The 21163-nt window shown below is 46.2% G+C and overlaps 1 protein-coding gene across 1 annotated transcript in view; it reads right to left on the reverse strand.

Moving 5' to 3' along the window:
• Positions 1-2141: 2141 nt before the first annotated feature.
• The window catches only part of LOC119173056 (uncharacterized), a 54687-nt gene continuing 35665 nt past the window's right edge, over positions 2142-21163 (reverse strand). Inside the window, exons 2-3 of the mRNA XM_075890682.1 lie at positions 12981-13025; positions 2142-2403 (exon numbers count right to left, since the gene is read on the reverse strand). Coding sequence (XP_075746797.1) covers positions 2368-2403; positions 12981-13025 — 81 coding nt within the window. The 3' untranslated portion in view covers positions 2142-2367. The remainder of the gene's footprint in view (positions 2404-12980; positions 13026-21163) is intronic.

Below are 21163 nucleotides of genomic sequence, written 5' to 3' on the forward strand. Positions count from 1 at the left end.
CAGCACCAATCAAACACTGCAGCGCGGGAATGGAAATTGCCCCTTTCGTAAATACCACCGAGTTATCCGATACGGCTCAAAGTGAAGGAGGAACGGCAGTGACAGTAACAGAAAGGATGAGAAATATGAGTCGTGCCATGATCTATAAATAAAGAAGCGGAAATCAATGACTTGTGCATAATGTGCTGACAGAAAAGTACAGCGCCTCCACCCAGACACTAAAACACGCAAACTATCTCGCATGCAGGGTTCGACTGGCAGACGCCGTCTCACCTTCAAATAAAGAATGGTTCATCAGTTTGTCTCCGAAGGGGCGGCTCTCCAAACTCAAAGTACAGTAGACACAAGTAAGGGGCAGGGTTGGCAAACAGGCAAAAAATGCCTGACAAGGTGCCGTAACCCGTCCTTCACTCGTCATGGGAAACCAAATTGGCAACCTTTGACCTAGTCAGGGGAACCACAATTGTCGGTGGTGCCCAGAGCAGAGGTGCTTCATCCATATTAATACAGAAGATTTATTTATTCAATTTTGTTTGTCTTTATAGCTAATGATAAGCCTTTTGGGGAGCTGCATAGGCATTCGTGCCTCATTGTTGGGGGCTACTATCGTGTCCACTCCATTTAGGCGCGTCCAAATTTTCGGTCACGGCAACTTCCTGAGACGAAAGTACATGTCGTTTATTTGTGATCATCACTAATCAAGCAAACCAATGACGGCAGTCGATCTGTGCATGGCGTGAAAACGTTCGCTGACACACTTACGTGGCACTGCACAGGTGTTGAGGGTAGCCGTTCATAACTGGGTGATCTGACAAAGCCCATTCGTAGGTGAAACACCTGAAATAGGGAAGAACTGGGTTCCTAGTCTATATTACTTCTGTGTGTCATATTTGTATTCCCATAGCATTGCTTTTTATAGTATTTTTCACATTGTGTCTTTTGTTTTACTGTATTCTTTCATTTTTTATCTCTTCTAGCACGTTGCTGCTTGTTTGCCTTGTATGTGTTTCTTATTACCACCTGCTAATTTTCTGCCAATGGTTTTCAATTCACACTTGTTGTTTTTAACTGAGAGTCCTATTTTCAATATTTATACTCTGGAACCCTTATCTGTTTACAAGTGTTATGTAATGCATGCTTTCTAACTAATACAACTGAAACTGAAACTGAACAATTGGCACGAAATTCCTTTCAAGTGTATATCGGATGCCACGCTTCACAGAAGAATGACAAAAAATAGAATAGCGAATGCCAGCCTACTACCCAAATGTTTCTAATTTCCTAGCGGGCATTCAGCAAGTGCGCTTGCAGTAGTAACCCGATGAGTGTTTTGAAAATGCTCTGAAAGGGCCCTCTTCTAGCTTTCACTGTGACTGTGCTGTGGCTTCCGCGCCGGCCTGGCGTATTTTTTTTTTGCATTAAATAAGCTTGATTTACTTACGTATACCCGCTTTGTAGGATGAGTTGGTTTCAGTGTCTTTTGAATTATGCGAAAGTAGATGCTACAATGAGGTGCAGTACATGAAGTAATATTTCTATCAGCACCGGAAAACGTACGTGCGGTAATGCAGTAAGAGGCCCTGGTGAGGCGAGAAGAAAAATATTTGGTTGATACTCGCGAGTTTGCATCCTAAGGTAATTGTTTATGCACGATACCTGCGCAGTATAAATCTTTTTCGGCGTTGTCTGACGCCATGGCACGAAAACTTTATTTGTACGATATTTGTATTGCCTGGTGTCAAGGAACTAAGTATAGTGTAACATGTCCTGTCTTAGATCGTAACTCTAGAGTTTGGTGACGTGGTTCAGGACTTCCACAATATTGTGGTGAAATCGTGCAAGTACAGTACTCCTGTACAGTTCCGCTAGAGTTCAACGATTTCCCACGCTTTCATTGTCGCTCTCAGCGAAAATTATAAACAGTGGTTCTTCCTCAATCGGGATTCTTGTCGACCAAAACGACGCCTGTAAGCATGCTGAAATATAGGACCGCTTTCAGAAACGTATGATCGCAAATTTCGTTCAAACGAAGGTGTTGCTTTGTAGTACAGAAGCACTGCCGTGCGACAAAGGTATGTCTGTGTTTGTGTTGTATGTGAGGCTATGCCGCGGGTTCTATGTTTTGCGTACTCGCACAACCATCAAATGTAACAACCACAATGTTTTACAACCGACGATCACGCCCGAATTGTCGTGGGCTGCCTGGCCGCTACGGACTTGTTTTCCCTCCCTTTCTGAGAGGAAATACGAGTGCCCCGCACGGGACTCAAACCGGGAACCAGTGGCAGATGGTGGTAACAGTGGTGGTGGTAACGGTGGTCAGGAAAACGAGAAAGGTTCCCGCAGATTCACCAGCCACGTCGCAGTCTAGGACTCCTTCACTTTGGTGCCCACCTCACGACTCTGCGAAGAGGGGAGAGATGGAAAGGTAAAGGCATCACATTCGGGCAGACAATCACTGCAGTTACGCATGCAGGCGCATTTTACACCATGCCGTTATCTAACGTTGCTCAATAATATGGTGAGGCACCGCCTACGGTGCTCATTATCTCTTAGCCACTTAAGAGGCCACTGCCACGCACAAGGCCACAGCCACATACGAGATCATTACCAAAAACAACGGTGAACATATAAGGTAATTGACCCGTTCAAGGTTAAAACGTAGCAAGCCGCAAGTTCAACGACACCAGTACTACCCGTGATCTTTGCTAATAAAGGAGCACAGTGATATCTTACCAAGGTACATGTTTGGCCTATTTGCTACTTTATTGAACTGCTACTTAACCCAAGCGGTGCTGTGCCATGTAGCGGTAACCCAAGCTGTCCTTTGGTACAAGGACGGGGTTGCTGCATCAGCTCCCATATATAAGGGTGGAGTTAAGACAAGAAAAGAAATTGGCAGCATATCCACGGAGTGAATGATGGAGGGTGGGGCGAAGCATTCGTCCGTCCATTCGATCTTGCTTCCGTCCGTCCATGCGTGCGTCTGTGTGGCCGCCCGTGCGTCCATCCGCCCGTCCGTGCGTGCGTCTGTTCGTGCGTCCTTCCCCGCCTATCTTCTAGCGCTTTCACCGGGACAAGAGAAGATAGAATGCAAGTGCAGCTTACGACAAACCTTTTTAACGCCACTCGCACTGGACAGATACTTAAAATTTTTGCGGCGTAGAATTCGTGAGGCATTAACCTCTTCTAGTGAATTCATTCCTTGGCTGCTGGAAAAAAAGTTTCAGGGACCCTTCAACGCATTTTATTCGACAGGTGTCACGACGAAAACGAGCTCATTCGGTGATTTGTAGGCGCATTTGGGAGGCCTCAAACTACGTCGAAAAAGGCCGGGATAGTGCAACCACTGCCGCTAAAAACTCACAGGAACTTCCAAACAGCTGTAAAAATAGACAACTATGTCCATATAGTGGAAAACATATCATGCATTTTCAGAGGCGTTGATCAAGCAAGCAGCAAACACTAAATAATGTGCTGCCATCTGTGAGGCATTGTGAGACTCTTGATGGCCTCCGAGATGGCGAGCGCACGGCGTGTACTTTGGAGGCTACGCGACTCTTGCTTTAGATCAAAAACCTATATGTACCACTCGCGTGCGCGCGCTAGTACAATCAACTGGGTGCGCGCGTGTGTGCGTGCGTGCGTGTGTGCGTGTGTATGTAAGAAAACATAATTATAAATATGCACTGAGCGGTTTAGCGGCACACAAGGAGCCGGATTTCGCTATCGCGTTGAACTCTTAGAGGCGAAGCTTAAGGGTCACCTAACTTTTTTGCTTTCTTTGTTGCCTTTTTCATGTTGGTTTTCATTAATTTTTTTCTTCATTTGACCTTCCCGACCTCAGGGGTTCGGGTCCAGCTCTGCATTGAATCGTTGTTTATATTACTGCAACACTGCGTTAAATGAAACGTCAAGCACAAATCCTGGTATATGCGGTGATTACAAATCTCATTAGTGATATTTCTGCGACGAGATTTGGGGCGACGTTCAGAGCTTACAAGTGAGGCGACATATATGATGCGTGGTTTTTCACATGCTATTAATCAAAACTACCGGACTACACTGCAATGAAGTAACGGATAGCATTGGATGCGTTACTCGAAGGTCGTAGGGTTAGGTCCCTGCCAGCGGCAAGTTATATTTTTGTCCACTTTTCTTTCTTCACGTTTACATTACTATTACTACTAGTGACATTATCTATACTTTGTTTGGTACTGTGGTCAGATAGTTAGGATTAATATTGTGTCTAACAAAGAAAAAGCAAACCACTATGCAACAGGCGACTACTAGGTGACGAAAATTGGAGCAAACAAACAATAAAATAGAATATATGTGCTCAAGTGAATGTGTGAATGTCGGCCTTTCAAATATAGCGTAATATCGAGATAAAGTCTCACTATACTGTGCAAGATCAATGCTTGAAGATATATCTAACGTCTATCGCCCGCATTTGTAAGCGAGGGGCATAATAAACTCTGTCCTAACTGTCAAAAATGTTTTATCAAATGTGACACTCAAAGCAATGTCGTTGAATGATCGTGCTTAATTAATTGAGTGTGTACTCAGTAGGTCTTTGTAAAGTCTGTGAGTACATATAGGTGTTCACCCAGATATTCATCATATTTCGTTTAGCTTGAGTTATTTATAAAAAAAAGTGCAGATAACGTTCAGCCCTTTTAATATGGGCGATAGTTCAATTCTATAGTCATCAATTTTATAATTCGAAGATTTGTGTTGAAAAAGACGTGAAATGATCGGCCGAGTTACTTACTTACTTTTTTTTCCCATTACTTTCTACTGTATTTTTCCTAACATTCGAAAGAAAAAGTTAAGGAACCGTGAAAATTCGCCTTTAGCAGTTGAACGCGAGAGCGATATCTGATTTCTAGTGCGTATACATTAAAGACTTAGTCAACGAAACCTTTTCGAACTTGCAATGCACCCGCTACGTGGCCATAAGCGAGTAGGTGCAGCAGCGTGTGTAGCTTTTGTAGTGAGTGACCGGCTTTAAACCACGAAGCCATTATGAGAGTCCCATGTCCTGACGCCTTCTGGCAGTGGGTACTTGTACAACGCATTATTAGTGCAATACTTCATGCTGTGTTGTGAAGCATGTATGCAGGACGCGTGCGTTTGTAAAGCATGAAAGCTACTTCGACTGCAAGTCCGTGAGACGAATTTATTTTCACTGTATTCACAAGCAGACGCATGGCCGAGTGGAAGAACATGCACTGCCACGCAAACGACCCGGGTTCGAACCCTACTCGGACCCGAACGACCCAGTTTCAGTCCAGTTTCTGACCCAGGATTTTTTATTACATATTTTATTTGCATCGTTCACAATTTTCTGGTCACGCATAAGATGACTTTTTAGCTCAGAACCAACTACGCCAACGCCGGAATTTCTGTGAAACAACCCCTTTGACGCTACCACTTTAAAATATTACTGCCGACAGTGTCTACCATAGAACAATTTATAGCACCAATAAATCGAAATTGATTGTTTTCTCGGTTTATCTTTAATCAATGCAGTCTTTTTTACACCACACACTAAGACGTGCGAATTCAGCAAAAAGTGGGTGTTTGAAATGTACACTCATTATAAAACGCTTCGGGCATATTTCATCATCATTATCAGCAACAAAACCAACAAAGTGTACGGCTTTTACGGTGCGCGTGGCACCTTACGGACGTGCATTGGGCACTTCCCAACATTTTTTAAAGACGGCATCTCAGAATAGTTTGACATGGGCAACGTTACACACAGAAACGTTCGTTTCTTCACGGCATTGTTGAGGTGTCTCCCAAAAACGGAGCCCAAGTACACTATCGCATTCTACTCTTTAGGTGACGCTCAAATGGTCTCCAATATTCTTGATTTGATTTGATTGATATGCGGGGTTTAACGTCCCAAAACCACCATCTGAATATGAGAGACGCCGTAGTGAAGGGGTCCGGAAACTTGGACCACCTGGGGTGCTTTAACGCGCACCCCCTCCAATATTCCTGTGTACGATGGTTTCCAACGTCGCAAAACTGGGTGTCTTTAAGCTTTAACCTTCGCCTAAAGAGTTGAACGTAATAGCGATATCCTGCCCCCACCGATATATATATATCCTGCCCATACCGATATCCTGTTGTGCAGAGACTTTAGCTGGTATTTTTGTCAACGTTTGCAGGAAAAAATTACCGAAACAGAGAATTTTCATGTCTCTCAATCGGACTTCAACCACTTCGGGCATACTTTTGATTGCATGATGTTACTCGATAAATTTAAATTGTGGATTACCAATACGCAATCGATAAAGTTGAAAGTGGTTTGTGTGAGTGAAGCTTTCGCCCATGGCTACATTCTGTTTAATAGGTAGCATGCCTTAAACCACGGGTGATTAGCACGTGAATTTTTTTCGAACTCGCTATGCACGCACGACGTGTTGTTAAGAGATTACGCGCAGTAACGTGAGCGCCTTTCGTAATGGGTGGCCGGTTTTAAACAATAAAGTGGTTGTTATAGTCACATGTTGTGACGCCCGATATGCATGTACGCTTGAAAACGTAATAATACTTCGGTATTGCAATTTCACTATAAAGCGCATGTTTGTTTCTAAAGCATGGAAGTCATTTTCCCTACATTTCCGAGCCAAGTAACTTATTTTAACTGTATGTCGAAGCAGACGCGTGGCTACGTGGTAGAACACATGGTTTTTTTCCTTATTTATTCTATTTTAGTCTTTCTAGATTTTTCGGTCACGCTCCAGACGATGGTCGTTATTCCTTATAATCAACGACGCCGACGCCGGAATGACTGAAAAACGAGCTATTTAACGCTATCACTTTGAAAACAGCCCCCCCCCCCCCAACAAACGCTGGCTTATGCGAAAAGACTTTCTGTTGAGGAGGAGGAGGAGGATTGAAAGAGGAAGGACAGGGAGGTTAGCCAGTTCTCGGACCGGCTGGCTACCCTGTACTGAGGAAGGGGGTAAGGGGGATAAAAGATGGGAGAAAAGAGACGTTGAAGGAGAAAAAAAAAGAAGGTCATCAGACGACCACGACGCTGCTTACAGTCTGTCTCTAAGACCACTTGCCCGCAGAAAGCGCAACAACGCTCTCAATGCCTTGCGCGCAGAGGACGGTCTCGGCCAGCGTCCTAATACCCTTTCTTCCGACAATTGGCGATTGTCTAGTCTATCTAAAACTTTCGACAGTTATTTTCTTGGCACACTGAAGCGAGCACACTCGCAGAGAAGATGGGAGAAAGTCTTTGCGCAGCCACAGTTGTCACATGTCGGCCTGCTGGCCATTCCGATTCGAAACGAATAAGCATTCCTAAAGGCCACCCCAATCGACAGACGGCACAAAAGTGTCTCCTCAGCTCTGGTTATTCCTGATGGAAGACGGAGCTGTAGGTGTGGGTCCAAATTATGAAGGCGGACGTTGGTGAATGCCGGTGAATTCCGCTGAGCGAGTGTCAGTTCTCGTGCAAGTTATCGAAGCCTTGCAGCGGCATCTGTTCTTGATAATAGTATAGCTGCACAAGGGGCATTCTCACGAGAAGATCGGGCTGCTTCATCTGCACGGTCGTTTCCATAAATGCTGCAGTGTCCTGGTATCCATTGATACGCTATGTCATGTTGTTTCTCTATAGCCCGGTGATGAAGCAGTCGTATTTCAGTAATTAGCTGTTCGTTTGGTCCATGACAATATGGCGAGGCAATGTCCTGGAGGGCTGCTTTGGATTCGGAGAAGATTGACCATGTCTGCTGCGGTTCTTCAACTAGGAACTCCAGAGCGGCACGAATGGCGGCGAGTTCTGCCACCGCGGATGATGTCAGATGCGAGGTCCTGAACTTTATCGTGATGGATTTCTCCGGAATTGCCACTGCGCCTGTTGAACATGTTGAAGTGACCGACACATCCGTGTAAATGTGAATGCGTCCATTGTTTTTATCATGCAGAAACAGTAATGTTGTTTGTTTTAGGGCCAAATTCGGCAAGTTTTTCTTCTTATGCATTCCAGGGATGGTTATCAGGGCTTCCAGTGGATATAGACACCACAATGGTAACGACGGGCTTGCTGCGTGCGTGAAGTTCGTGGGAATCACGGTGCGATGTGGGGCAATAATAGAGCAGAACGCAGAGCGTGGCCTGGAAGTTGGAAGGTAGGCGAGGTGATGCGATTGAATCCAGGTGGCATGTCTTATGTGCGTTATTAAAGCATCGACACGAATGTAGGTTGTCATAGGGTGTTCATGAGCGATTGCGACAGTCGCTGCTGAGGATGCGCATCTCGGAAGCCCGAGGCATATTCTCCGTGCTTGAGCTAGTAATGACTGGAGGACGCGCACGTCCTCCAGTCATTGCCAGGATTTGCCAATCACTGGTAGGCTGTAGCGCATGAAGCCAAGAAAAAGTGCAGCATACAGTTGAAGCATGGCTCGTACCGATGCACCCCATGATTTTCCCGCAAGAAACCTTAGGACGTGGGTGATCATGGTCAGTTTCTTCTTCATGTGAGCGATATGAGGGCTCCAAGACAAGTCACGATCTATTATTACTCCCAGGAAACAGTGGGTGTTTTGATAGCTGATCGTGTGTCCATTAATTCTTATCCGATATGGCGTCATTGTCTTGCGCGTAAACGCAACCAGTGAGCATTTCTCAGATGACAGCTCCAGTCTTCGTCCTTGAAGGTAGTTTGACGTCAGTGTAACCGCTTTCTAAAGCCTGGCTCGTACGTGTAGACGCTTGACCCCTGATGTCCAGATGCAGATGTCGTGCGCGTATATAGACAGACGTACGGAGTGTGGCAGGACGTCAACGAGGCCGATGAGCGCAAAGTTGAAAAATAGGGGGCTTAGGACCCCACCTTGAGGTACGCCGCGATAAGTATGATGGTGCCTTGTTGCACCATCTTCTGTCTAAACGAAGAAGGTTCTGTCCTTCAAATAGTTGTAAATCCATTGGTAAACGCGGCCTCCCAATCCAATGCTGCCCAAGGCGTCCAGGATGGTTTCATGTAGTACATTGTCATATGCAGCCTTAATATCCAAGAAAAATGCCGCTGATAATCTCTTTAGGCTTTTCTGCTGTTGTACGGACGTGACAAGATCAACAACATTGTCTATGGAAGACCGTCCACGTCGAAAGCCTGTCAAAGCCGCGGGGTATATATTGTTATGTTCCAGGTACCACTCCAGGCGAGTCAGCACCATGCTCTCCATCACCTTTTCAAAACAGCTGGCAAACGCGATAGGGTGATAGGAGGCCATGTACAGAGGTGATTTGCCTGGTTTGAGCAGGCGCACAAGGCGGCTTCACTTACACGAAGGAGGAAAAAAACCGTTGCTCCACGAGTCATTGTATACAGCTAGAAGGGCACGCCGAGCTGTTTGTCCTAGGTTAGCAAGGGCCATGTAAGTGACTACATAGGATCCAGGACATGACGAGCGCTTGCATGCTGCCAATGCTGCTTGAAGCTCCTCTAGAGAAAACATATTGTCCATCCGAGTGTCACTGGACAACGGCGCGTTTCGTAGGTTACTCATGTTGATCCCGGACCCTCTGTTTGCAAACCTGGCACAGAGGTCTTCTGCTACATCGATTTCACGTCGGCTTTGGTGGAGAGCAAGGCATTTGAACGGGCGATGCTGTTGTGGCAATGTTCGTAGGCCACGGATTATTCTCCATATTTGCGAAAGAGTTTTGTAGGGATCGAGCGACTTGTATAGTGAATTCCATCGTAGCGACCGTAGTGCATTCATTCGACGTTGAATCTTCTTTTGTAGACGTCTCGCCTCCCTCAAGTTGTAGATTGATTTCGTGCGCCTATAACGTCATTCGGCACGACGACGGATTGCTCGCAGTCGCTCCAAATCCCCCTCATATTTGCGACAATCTGGCAAAGGTCGACAATTAAACGTTGCTTCTTGGATAGCGGCCTTCATTATACCTTCTAGGCTTTCACGAGAACCTTCTTGGTTTCTCTCGCATTGCTTCTCTGTGGATGACCTGTACTTTGACCAGTTTATCCGTGAAGCATACGTCATCTGCGACTTGCTTAGCCCCTTGATCTTTATATAAGTGGGGATGTGGTCACTGCCATGCGTTTCATTGTCCGCAAACCACTGCACCTTCGTACTTAGGCTACTTGACACAAAAGTTAGGTCGAGGCAGCTACTATATGCCAGACCCCTTAAAAACGTGGGAGTGCCGTCATTTAAAAATTATAGTTGGTGGTCAGATGCAAAGGAGGACACATTTCTTCCCCGACGGTCCATTTTCTGGCTTCCCCACTGTGGGTGATGAGCGTTAAAATCACCAGTAATAATCCATGGCCCAGGTGTCGCTGATATAAAGGCACTTAATCTTGCTGGGTCGAAGCAGCCTGAAGGCGAAATATATACTGCCACTAGCGTGAAGTTCACGTTCTTACGCTTAACTGTCAGGCACACGTATTACTCGATGCTAAATATATCTGAGTTCGCACCTGATGTAAACAATGACCTTACTGTTTTCGTTACGGGTTGCAGATCTGAAAGCCTCATATTTACAAAGTCGTATAGTATTGTGAAGACGTGGTTCACAAATTACGATAATTTGAAACCGACTCTTGAAAACATATGGTCGAAAATCCGAAATGCTGGGTTTAAGACCTCGGGCATTCCATTGGAAAATTGATGCCTCTTTCACTTGGTTACGGAAGGGCTGTAGAGAAAGAGCCATGGTGCTTCTCTAGATTTGATAGCACCGGATTCAAAGCGTCCAATATTTGAAGAGTGCTGTGGGCAGCAGGAGTCTGAATAATTTTCAGGAGTTCTCGAATTGTCTTCATGGGGGTCTTAATCACGTCTATTATTTCGTTATCTTGACTGTCACGATTTACTCGCTCTGAAGTAGCTTTCAGCGTGCGATGCTGTGGCTCAACTGGCGGTGTCACTGACGGCAGCGCTGGCCACGCGTCAGTGTCAATGTTTCTTGCGCCTTTCTGACGATGCTTGTTGTTGGCACTTGTTTATGCTTGTGGTGGCGAGTGCGTGATATGGGGTAGCGGTATATCCCTGGCCTTGGCAGGGGATGTCCTAGGTGTTTTCCTATGGCGCGAACGCCGACATCGCACTTCAGCAGCAGCCTCCCTGTGGGTGGAACCGTCTCTGGCCATCTGCCTCAGCACTTGCATCTCCTTCTTCACATTTGAGCACTGCTTTGATGACGCCTCATGAGGACCTTGGCAATTGCCGCATTTGCGACGTTCTGCTTGGCAGGCTTCTGTGTTTTGCGACTCCGAGCATCGGGAGCACACAGCAGAACTTGTGCAAACAGCACTCACGTGTCCTATTTTACAGCACTTCCAACACTGAAGAGGTTTTGGAACGAATGGCCGTACTGTGTGTCGAAAATGACCAACTCTTACTTGAGTTGGGAAACTGTCACCCTTGAAAACTAGTTTCACGCATCGTGAGTTCCCGAGACGGTGGGCTTGCAAAATTATAGTAGCTTCCGTCACTGGTTTGATTAGAATGAAAAAATCAATGTCTTTGATAGAAGTGTCGACGTCGTAGATAATGCCTGCCCTAGAGTCCTGGCCATCTGGTATGAAAGAACGTACGTTGATGTTCCCCAGAACATTCACCTTGGTCAATACGTTGAGAGCAGTACGCTGCGTAACGTCTATCGCCAGAACGTTCTTGCGCCCATTTATTCTCACGTCTGGTATTTGTCCCGGAATACCACCTGGTGATTAGGTCGGTTCACGCTGTCAGCGGCATTCAGCGGGACAAACAGAATAGTGTGAACCAGTGGCTCCTGAATATTCTGGGTGACCTTGCTTTGAAAAGGAGATGTCGTAAGTAGCCTCCTCTTTGCCTTGCGTGTTGCCACGGGCACAAAGTCACTTTCATCGGAGCTCTCATCACTGGCCGTAGAGTATATCAGCGTGTCCTCGCTGTCGACGTCATTTGGCTGGCTGGAGCGCTTTCTTAGATTGGCCACAGACGACGTGGAAGGTATGAGTGGAGGCCCTGGTGATTCTACGTCCATTTCGGCAGGCAGAAGAACAGCGTCTTCCACAAGCACCATTCAAAAACGAGAAAAAATAACAGAGACTGAAACCAGCGTTCCACTCAGGAAACAAAAATGCCCTTGAGGGTATAATCAAACAAGTTCGCTAAATTTTGTGAGCTCAAGCAGTTTTGCTTGTTCAAAGGGTTCCCAAGCAACTTTTCCCAAGGAAGAATCAAACTGCCTTAGCGTCGTCGCCTATTTCCTCACACATCAACCATCGCCAAATATTTTCGCCTTGGTCCAGAACGAGCGCAGTTACACAGAGACTTGTGGCGTCCTTAGCGCCTTCTGCGTTTCTCCATTCCTCTCCGATCTTTCGAGAGCACTGGAATCTACACAACAAGAAATGACAAGGTGCACGAAAGAAGCTATTGGAGTACACTTCATGAAATGGGATGGTTCCCTCACCGTGCCATTCTGGTAGTGCCGCTACAGTGCAGTTTTAGCGCTCTATGAAGCGGCATTTTTTTTTCTTACTACCTGTACAAGTAGGAAAATTGGGAAATACGGCTGAGCGAATGTGCAAGGGACTCATCAAATTCCCCTTTCTTCATATGTGGAAGGTTATCCGCTCAAAGCCACGATATTATTATGAGGGACGACCTAGCGGAGGGCTGCGAAAGCTTTGACCAACAAGGGCTCCTCAACTTGAGTGCACCCAAGCCACGTTTCATTTCCAAGTTTTTGGAAATGAAACGTGGGGAAATGAAACGTGGCACGTGAAATAAAACGTGGCACGTCACGACCCCGTGACAATATAAACAAACGGGCCCCGAACGTCTACCCTCCATTGAAGTTCCTTTTTTTCAATGGGTTTTAATAAGTATGAACACATATTCAACAGGAAAAATAAACAAACAAAAGCAAGAGGTGTTCGAAGCAGTACAGAGAGACCCCGAGGCCCACAAAGCACTTACCGATCGCTCAACCATGTGGCCACCGAATTCGGGTGTGTCCGTTGGCTGCAAGAGACAACAGAACAACGAAGTGAATGTTAGTAAGACGTGGAGACGTTTTCGCAAATGACAAAGTGCGTGCGTGGAGCCCAAGCTATTTCACCTTCGAACCCGCATTTAAAGCATGCAGACATGGAGTAATCGCTCAAAGGTTGAAGACCACTATGGAGCCGGGAGAAAAGCCGAATATTTCCTCTGCTTCGCCAGCCATGGTTGAATTCACATTTACAGCCTTTTGCAGTGAAAGCTGTTATGAGATCAAAACTCGGGTCACGCGCGGCGCCACATCACATGAAATTAGAAAAAAAAGAACGTAATACCAAAGGCACAGAGGGGCTCGAACACGTGTCCGCTGGGTAACAGCCCAGCATTCTACCACTGGGCGACACTGGTGCTTGAAACTTGTCAGTGAACTTGCCTTAGGGAGGGCTGATGTCGGGAAAGCAATGGCGCTTATACGGCTAATAAAGAGTTTTGAATCAGCGAAAAAACAACCAGTTGTCGCACAATGCGAATAGTGGAATGAGTGGGTCGTCCAATGCCCTAACCCATTACGAAAGCTTGTTTTTGTTCACCTATTAACTGTGGCGCATGCCCACTTCAGGCATAATTCCTAATCGTCGTCAGCCATTACATGAACAATTGGCAGAAAATTTCTTCCAAGTGTTTAGCGGGTACCGCTCTTCTCAGAATATTGACGTGAAACAGCATAGCGAATGTCGGCCGACTACCCAAAATATTTTATTATTAATGTCGTAGTGGGTATCAACCAAGTGTCCTTGCAGCAGTTACCCAATGAGTGTTTAGAAAAGGCTCTGAAAGGCCGCTCTTCTAGCTTTCGCTGTGACTGCACTGCGCCTTCCGTGCAGGCCTGGAATTTTCACTAAACATGCTTGCGACGTGTACGAGCGTCCGCACGCTTAATTGAAAGGCTCCGCAGCCTGACCTGGACCGGACCAGCTGAAACTGACGCCATAGCGGCAAAGTGGCATGGGCATGTTTGCCGCCGCCGACCATTGTCTCCGGTATTGTTCGCCGCGTGACATCTCGGAGGCCACATCACAACAATAGCTGTAGCGCAGCTTCATTTGGGTCGTCGACGTGTACTTCACTCGTATCATAGTGGCGGGAAGAGCGCGCTCACAATCCAGTGCTTGAACTACCGCGAGCCGTCACAAACACAAAATAACATTTTATCCGATTCGTGGTACTGGCGTAACTACAAACCAGTCTATATCAGGCTACGGAGCGGTATTAAGCGTTTACAGACGGTCACACTAAGCACCTAAGCCAAATGCAGTCACAATTTTTGGGGGAGCTTAATGTTTCCTCAGACCTACAGTGGTTTCTAAACTTATGATGCCGACCGTACGTACCGTATGGTTCCCTCTTGGAGGGAACACGGCAACGCGTGGCTGGCGACTCGCATAACGCAAACTGGCGGCAAGATTTGTAAACACAGCGCATGCGCATAGACGCGAAAGGGTGGGGCTTGTCGCGTTTCGTCGGGGCTATTCAACAATGGGCTGAATACCGCGTTCGCTTCTCCGTGCTGCGATTCATGTCCCCGCCACTCTCCCTGCTCCTTCACGGGTAATCAGCTCGCAGAAAAAAAAGTGCCGTTTGTTCGTTGTTGTGCTTTCTCGGCAGCTTTGTTGCAATTCCATTCATGACAACAGCAGCCGATTTCAGAATACAGGCGAAATGCGAAAAAAATGCCATGTGCCTATATAGTATTCAGAAAAAGGCTAAGGAAACATGTGTTTCAATATACTTCAATGTATGCACTACGGCGGCACAGAAAAACATATCATTATTGTGGATTGCAATACCAAGCAAGTGTTACTTACAACTCGCATTACATTTCGTTTTCTTCGTTGAAGCGAAAAGAGTAGAAGCTCCCTATTCGGAATATCTGACAGCGTTCCCTTTTCCGAAAATCATTACGTTTTACGAATACGCGCCCTGAAAAGCGGTGTATGTAGTACACTACGGAGTAAACAAAGAAAAACATTATTCCCAAAACCTTTGTGACAGACTAGTCGAGTGAGGTCACATCTGTTTCCTCGAAATTTGAATAGTGCAAATGTAATGAAACACATTCTTTCCCTACGAAACACAAAATAAAATGTAGATCTGTGTAAGAAAAATAAGACTACACATGACAGAACTGGGCACTGAAAAAATTACATTCGTAATCCTGATGCTTACGCTGGTAATGAGAAAGTGGCCTTTTCGCGATGGCACTGACAGCACGCTGGCTCTATTTATTGGTTTACAGCTTGACTATTCGAAGCCTTTCATCCTCAGGTACTCTAGCCATGCCGCTTCTAAGAACTGGTTCTGCCGAAAATGCAATGAGCGAGTAAATACGCCCCCAGTTGTGGCATTCTGTGAAAGTGGTAACGAAGCCAATCACTCGCGTAGCCTGGTTTTAGTGCCCAACAAAAGTGTAATTGTAAGCTTTCCAAACGCTGTTCGAACCAGCCAGCCACTTTTGATAACAGACACGGAAATCGATGATCGATGAAGCGAGCACAGCAAGGTTGTCGCTATAGCGCACGCCGAAGGTAGGGCGGGGAAGTAGCAGACGACGCCATTCTGTGCGCATGCTCCGCATTTCCAAATCTCGCCAGCAGGTGGCACCCCGCGGGCCACGCGCTTGCGTGTTCCCCCTAGCAGTGAACCGTACCGTACATGCCTGTCCCAATATATTGTCGCACCGTTCTGCAATCGCCTTTTATAGGCTCACCCATCCCGTTAGGCAGCACAGCGTAGTTGAAAACGTGAATGTCACCCACGAGCGGGGAAGCACATGAGCGTTTCTCCAATCATAAAGATGCGAATCGTACCCCGCGCACCACTGCTGGAGTTTCCGTTGGAAGCCGACAGTACGCGTAACAAGTTTTAATGTAAATTCAATGGCCCAGTGTACACTAGTTCTGCAAAAACCCCTTGGTCAGTGAAACTACCAATTTTATTTTATCGGCAAATGTTTTTGTACACGCGACCGAGTTCTCAGTATCACCGCTTATTTTTTTTTTTCGCCAGGTAGACGTATATATATTTTCTAGTTGCTTGTCGTTGTTTTGGGGCTTCTTTGCAACTTTTCAGCAAATAAATATTTCAGTATCATCCCATTCTTCAATACCGGGTTTGTCAATGACTTTTAATGGTTCGTTGTTGTAGTCAGACATACTTTGAATGAAGATACAAAAAAATGTAACTATTCACCGGTAAACTTGCATTTAAATAAATAAAGAATACCAGGGACACAATGTTTTAAGTAAATATGGGCTTTTGTTCACATTTGCACATAATTTTGCTGTGCAAAACAAATCCATTTTTCAACTCCTCTTCGTGTTTGAGGGACATTTCATTATAACACTAACAGTATTTAGAGGAATCATCGCTAAGGCCAGGTAGCTTTGTTCTTGGGCTTATTTTGTGACGGTTAATTATTCACTTGTTAGCTTGGTAGCATCTGGCAACATTGCCACAAGATACCATAGCTACGATTGCAAGTCGGCTGTGAATTTTCGTTAAGCTGAAGTCTGTTTACACAACGCTAGCTTATTCTGATGAGCGACAAATACGTCATGCTCCACTTTCAAAACAGCGCATACTCTCATTACCTCGCTCGACGAGACATTCACGCCTTCACGTAAGCGATTTCGACACCGTGCAGACCAGTGAGTGTCAATACTAAACTAGTGGCATGATCCTCCCCGCGATGGCTCTACCTATAAAAAGATATGTTAAGTATAAACAGTTTTTTATATCTGTAATGCTGGCAGACATCTAAAGAATTATCACTAGAAGAAAATACACCTAGTAGTCTAGAAACTCCGAGCGACTAGAGCAAACCATAACGAAAAGGCTGCGTTTCTAGCCAGAGCACAGCAGAAGACAAAAACCAAATTACCCTTGTACGTCACCGGAGCGCCGTGCGTAGCGCCGCCATCGGTGGCGCACGCGACGGAAAGTATATAAGATTACCTGACCATCGCGACAGCTGCTCCTTTCACCATTCCTGCGTACGATTTAATCTTCCGGAAATTCAGAAAAAAATGTCAGAAAAATTTTCAGAAAAAAAAGAAGAAAATAACAATGAGTCTGACCCCAGTGAAACGAATTGATTCAGCTGCTTTTCACTTGAACTCTAAGTACTTTTTCTCGGCAAATGTAAGCAAAACGTTTCATATTACACAAAGGTTCATCGTTACTAACTAAAAAATAGGCCACGCTTAAAAAAGATGTCGGATCCTCAAATGGCCTTGATCACGGGCATTCGAGTTTCCGGCGTGCCACCAGTGACACAAAAATGGGCCGTTTTGAGGATGTAAACTCGACGCCATTACTTGTCGCACTCTGTCAATCGTTGCAAGCTAGATACCTTTTCCCTGACAGGCTGTTTCAGATCCAGCTGTTCTTCGAAGCGTTTGCAACGGCTCCTTGGGTGAAAAAAATTGCCCGCAGCTTCCCTCGGGGGAGCACTGAGGAGTATGCGGAGCATATAATTGGTTAACGGGGTGTTAAAGTGCGACTTCCTTGGGTCGATGGCTAAATTGGTTAACGTGGTTGTCAAATGGGGTGTTAAATTGCGACTTACTTGGGTAGATGGCTAAATTGGTTAACGTGGTTGTAGGAGGGGGTGTTAAATGAGTGAACACGTACACACGTATGCGAAAGGGCGGCGCTGGTCGAAGGGACGTCGATCATTGTGTTTGTGGATTCGTTGGAATTCATTTCACCGCGACCTTGGACGTCGACGCGCCGTATAAACCAACCGACGAGCGGCAACTGAGCGAGCGAGCGCCGACCTTGAGTATATATACAGCGCGACGGCGCATGCACTGTCAGCTGTCAAATGTTCGAGAAGGGGGAGAAGCGCAACGGCGCATGCGCGCGCGTCAGCTGCCGATGTTCTCGAAGCGTGACGGCGCATGCGCGCTACATTATACCGCTAGCGAATGTTCGTGAAGAGGAGAAGCGCACGCGGTGTGTAGAGGAGGAAGGGTGCACAGATGGTGGAGGAGTGAAGCGCGCGCGGTGTGTAGAGGAGGAAGGGATGCACAGATGGTGGAAGAAGGAGGAGTAAGCTTGCGGACGGCGCCGCACTACAAGCCTCGAGTATTAGATGCTCCGCATCTAAAATGCATGCTCCTTTCGTTCAGTTGCTGCTGAACGGTGAACAGTCTACAAGAGCAAAGGTCATAATGAGGGTCTCTGAAAAACACATTTTTTAATCTTTTCAGGGCAGAGAACGCGAGCGAAGTAAACCATGCCACCATAGTTAATGAGTTTTGCGCGGGAATTTCCCGCGTACCGGAGGAGCTTAGCGATGGTCTGTGCAGCCCAGTGACGTTGGATGAATTACGCTTTGTGCTTCAGCACTTGAACGCAACCACCGCCGCCGGCCCTGACGGGATACCTTTGAGTTTCTACAAAACCTTCCTTGAAACAATACAAGTTCATCTCTTGACAATGCTCAATGGGCTTCTTGCTCACGGGACCAGACCGATTACGTCCCGAGAGAGTAGAGTTATACTCTTGCTTAAAAGCGAGGGAGAGCCGTCCGATCCAAGGGCGTGGAGGCCCATTTGCCTACTTGACTCAGATTATAAGATATTGACAGCCATCCTTGCACATCGCGTAACTACCATTCTACCGGAAATAGTAAGCGACATACAAACATGCTGTGTTCTAGGTCGTACGATCTATTCCTCGCTTGCGATGACTCGCGATTTGTTCCCGTACGCTACAAGAACACAAATATCTGGCATTTTTGTTTCCTTGGACCAGGAAAAAGCTTTTGATCGCGTCAAATGGAATTACCTCTTCGCTGTGCTGGAGTGTTACGGCTTCCCAGCACGTTTAACCGACGTCATCCGCTTACTCTACACGGACTTAGAAACGTCATTAGTAGTGAATGGCCATACATCTGAACCTATTGCGGTAAGCAGGGGCATTCGACAAGGCTGTCCCCTCTCCGCAATTCTCTTCGTATTATGCATAGATCCATTATTGAAACAAATTGAGAACTGCACTTCGATACGTGGTTTTCCTCTCCCAGGCTTGGGCGAAGTGAAAGTAGCGGCATACGATGACATCTCGCCGTTTTTTCGGAGCATAGATAGCTACAGAGCCTTTCTGCGAATATTCCACACGTATAGTTACCTGTCGGGAGCACGTCTTAATCCCGGAAAAAGCAAGGCATTATGCTTTGGAATGCACGTTGAAGAGTTCCCTGATGGCATCCAAATCGTCCAAGGAGTTAAAGTCTTAGGCGTAACTTTCCTTTCGACTGGTGAGATAGCCCACACCACGTGGAAAGAGATCCAACGCGAAGTGCACAGACGCATTGAGGTCGCCAGAACTTTTCAACTACGTTTCGCTGAAAGAGCTTATCTAATTAAATCCAGCATAACAGCGCCACTGCTTTATGTAGCCAGAATTGCTCGACCACCTCGTCGAGTTTTGCTGAGAGTGGCTACTGCGTGCGGCTCCTTTTTTTTTGGGCGGGAGGGGATGGCCACGCTGAAGCTGTTGCTAGAGCCTTGGTCCGCCTACCATTGAAATAATGAGGGCTCAGCATGCCGAACCTTGATGTAATGTGCCGCATGTTGGCTCTCAAAAACACCTGGGCACTCTTAGAAAATTCATCGTATCGAGGCAGGCAACTCGTAGAGTATCTGCTAGGTACCTCTAGAAAATTTTTCGGTTTAACAAACGACACTGGACCAGCTGCTGAACAGCCACCGGCGTATTACACACATGTGATAAAATCTTTGCAACAATGGCGAACCAATTTCCCAGCCCAAGAACTGATGGAAATGTCTCCCACCGACATAAGTGAACAAATAGCTTTTAAAAGCCTAACTGAGGAACAGTGCCGGAAATGCCACGTAAGAAGACGTTGGACTCTTACAAACAAGTCCCTCCCTTCCGAAGTCCGTGATCTAAACTGGCTTAGGGAATGGGCGGCTTTACCAACGGCCGACCACCTTGTGGCGTGGGGCGTGTTGACTTCCGCCACATGTCCGCAATGCGGCCGCGTCGATACGCTGAACCATGTCTTTCATGAATGTATAGTAGCACGCACCTTATGGCGCATGGTTACCAGTATGTTCCAAATAAGTATGCAGTGGAAGCCCCGCCACATGGATAACTTTGTCAAACTCTTAATGGCTATCGGAGCTTTCGTTTTATGGAAGCGGAGGGGACTGGCCCACCTGAGGAGATGCCCTCAGAGAGCCATGTTTCCTCTGCTACACCGGTTAAGAAACATAATGCTTATGCATCTCAATGAAGAACTAGTTATGCTGGGAGAGGAGGCCTTCCTCCAACGCAGTTCTACGCGATTCATTATTGCAAAAAAAAAACAACAGTGTTCATGCCTTTCCTCCCCTACTGAGGGGGTGGGCGAGAGCTTGTACCACTGTGAAATACAGTGCGTATTTTCATGTTCTTCTTTAAAAACATGTTTTTGTGCAATATTATTCTTTAGCATGAGAGCAAATTGTACTCACAGGTAAATGCAAAAACGTTATTTTGTACTGTGAATGATCCCCCCCTCCACTTGATTGTGCATATAGCCTACTGTTTATATAAGTTTACTCATCTCGATATTCATGAATGTTCTGTCCTTGTAAAATTTTTGCAGTGTACATCACTGCATACACAAATAAGTTATTTTCGCTGTATATAACAGCCTGCATTGCACTGTCCATCTTTGCCTATCTTTCTGTGTGCACATAAGCTATGCAAGACATATCTGTAAATGAAATTCTCCTAAACGATTTCGCTAGGGACGTTTCTCAGCTCTCCCATAGTAGAGTACCGAGTACTCAAATCGTTAACCTCTTCTTCTAAACACACATGTGCCTCCTTTTCTCCGAAGTGATGCTGTTTTCATCCCTCTACTACTGTCATCTTTGACTGGGACGGCATTCTGCTCTCCCATAGTAAAGCACCAAGTACTTTAAATTGTTGATGACTTTCTGACCATAAAACCTTCTCTCCCCGTTTGACACGAAGTTCAGAGTATAATCAGCTTGTTTTTTTTGTCTGACGGTACAGAATTATTATCGCGCCCCACGTTAGCGCAACCGAGGAGGTTTCGCGTTCCCGACGTGATCATC

The sequence above is a fragment of the Rhipicephalus microplus genome, chromosome 3, assembly GCF_043290135.1.
Source record: "Rhipicephalus microplus isolate Deutch F79 chromosome 3, USDA_Rmic, whole genome shotgun sequence".
Taxonomy (NCBI): domain Eukaryota; kingdom Metazoa; phylum Arthropoda; class Arachnida; order Ixodida; family Ixodidae; genus Rhipicephalus; species Rhipicephalus microplus.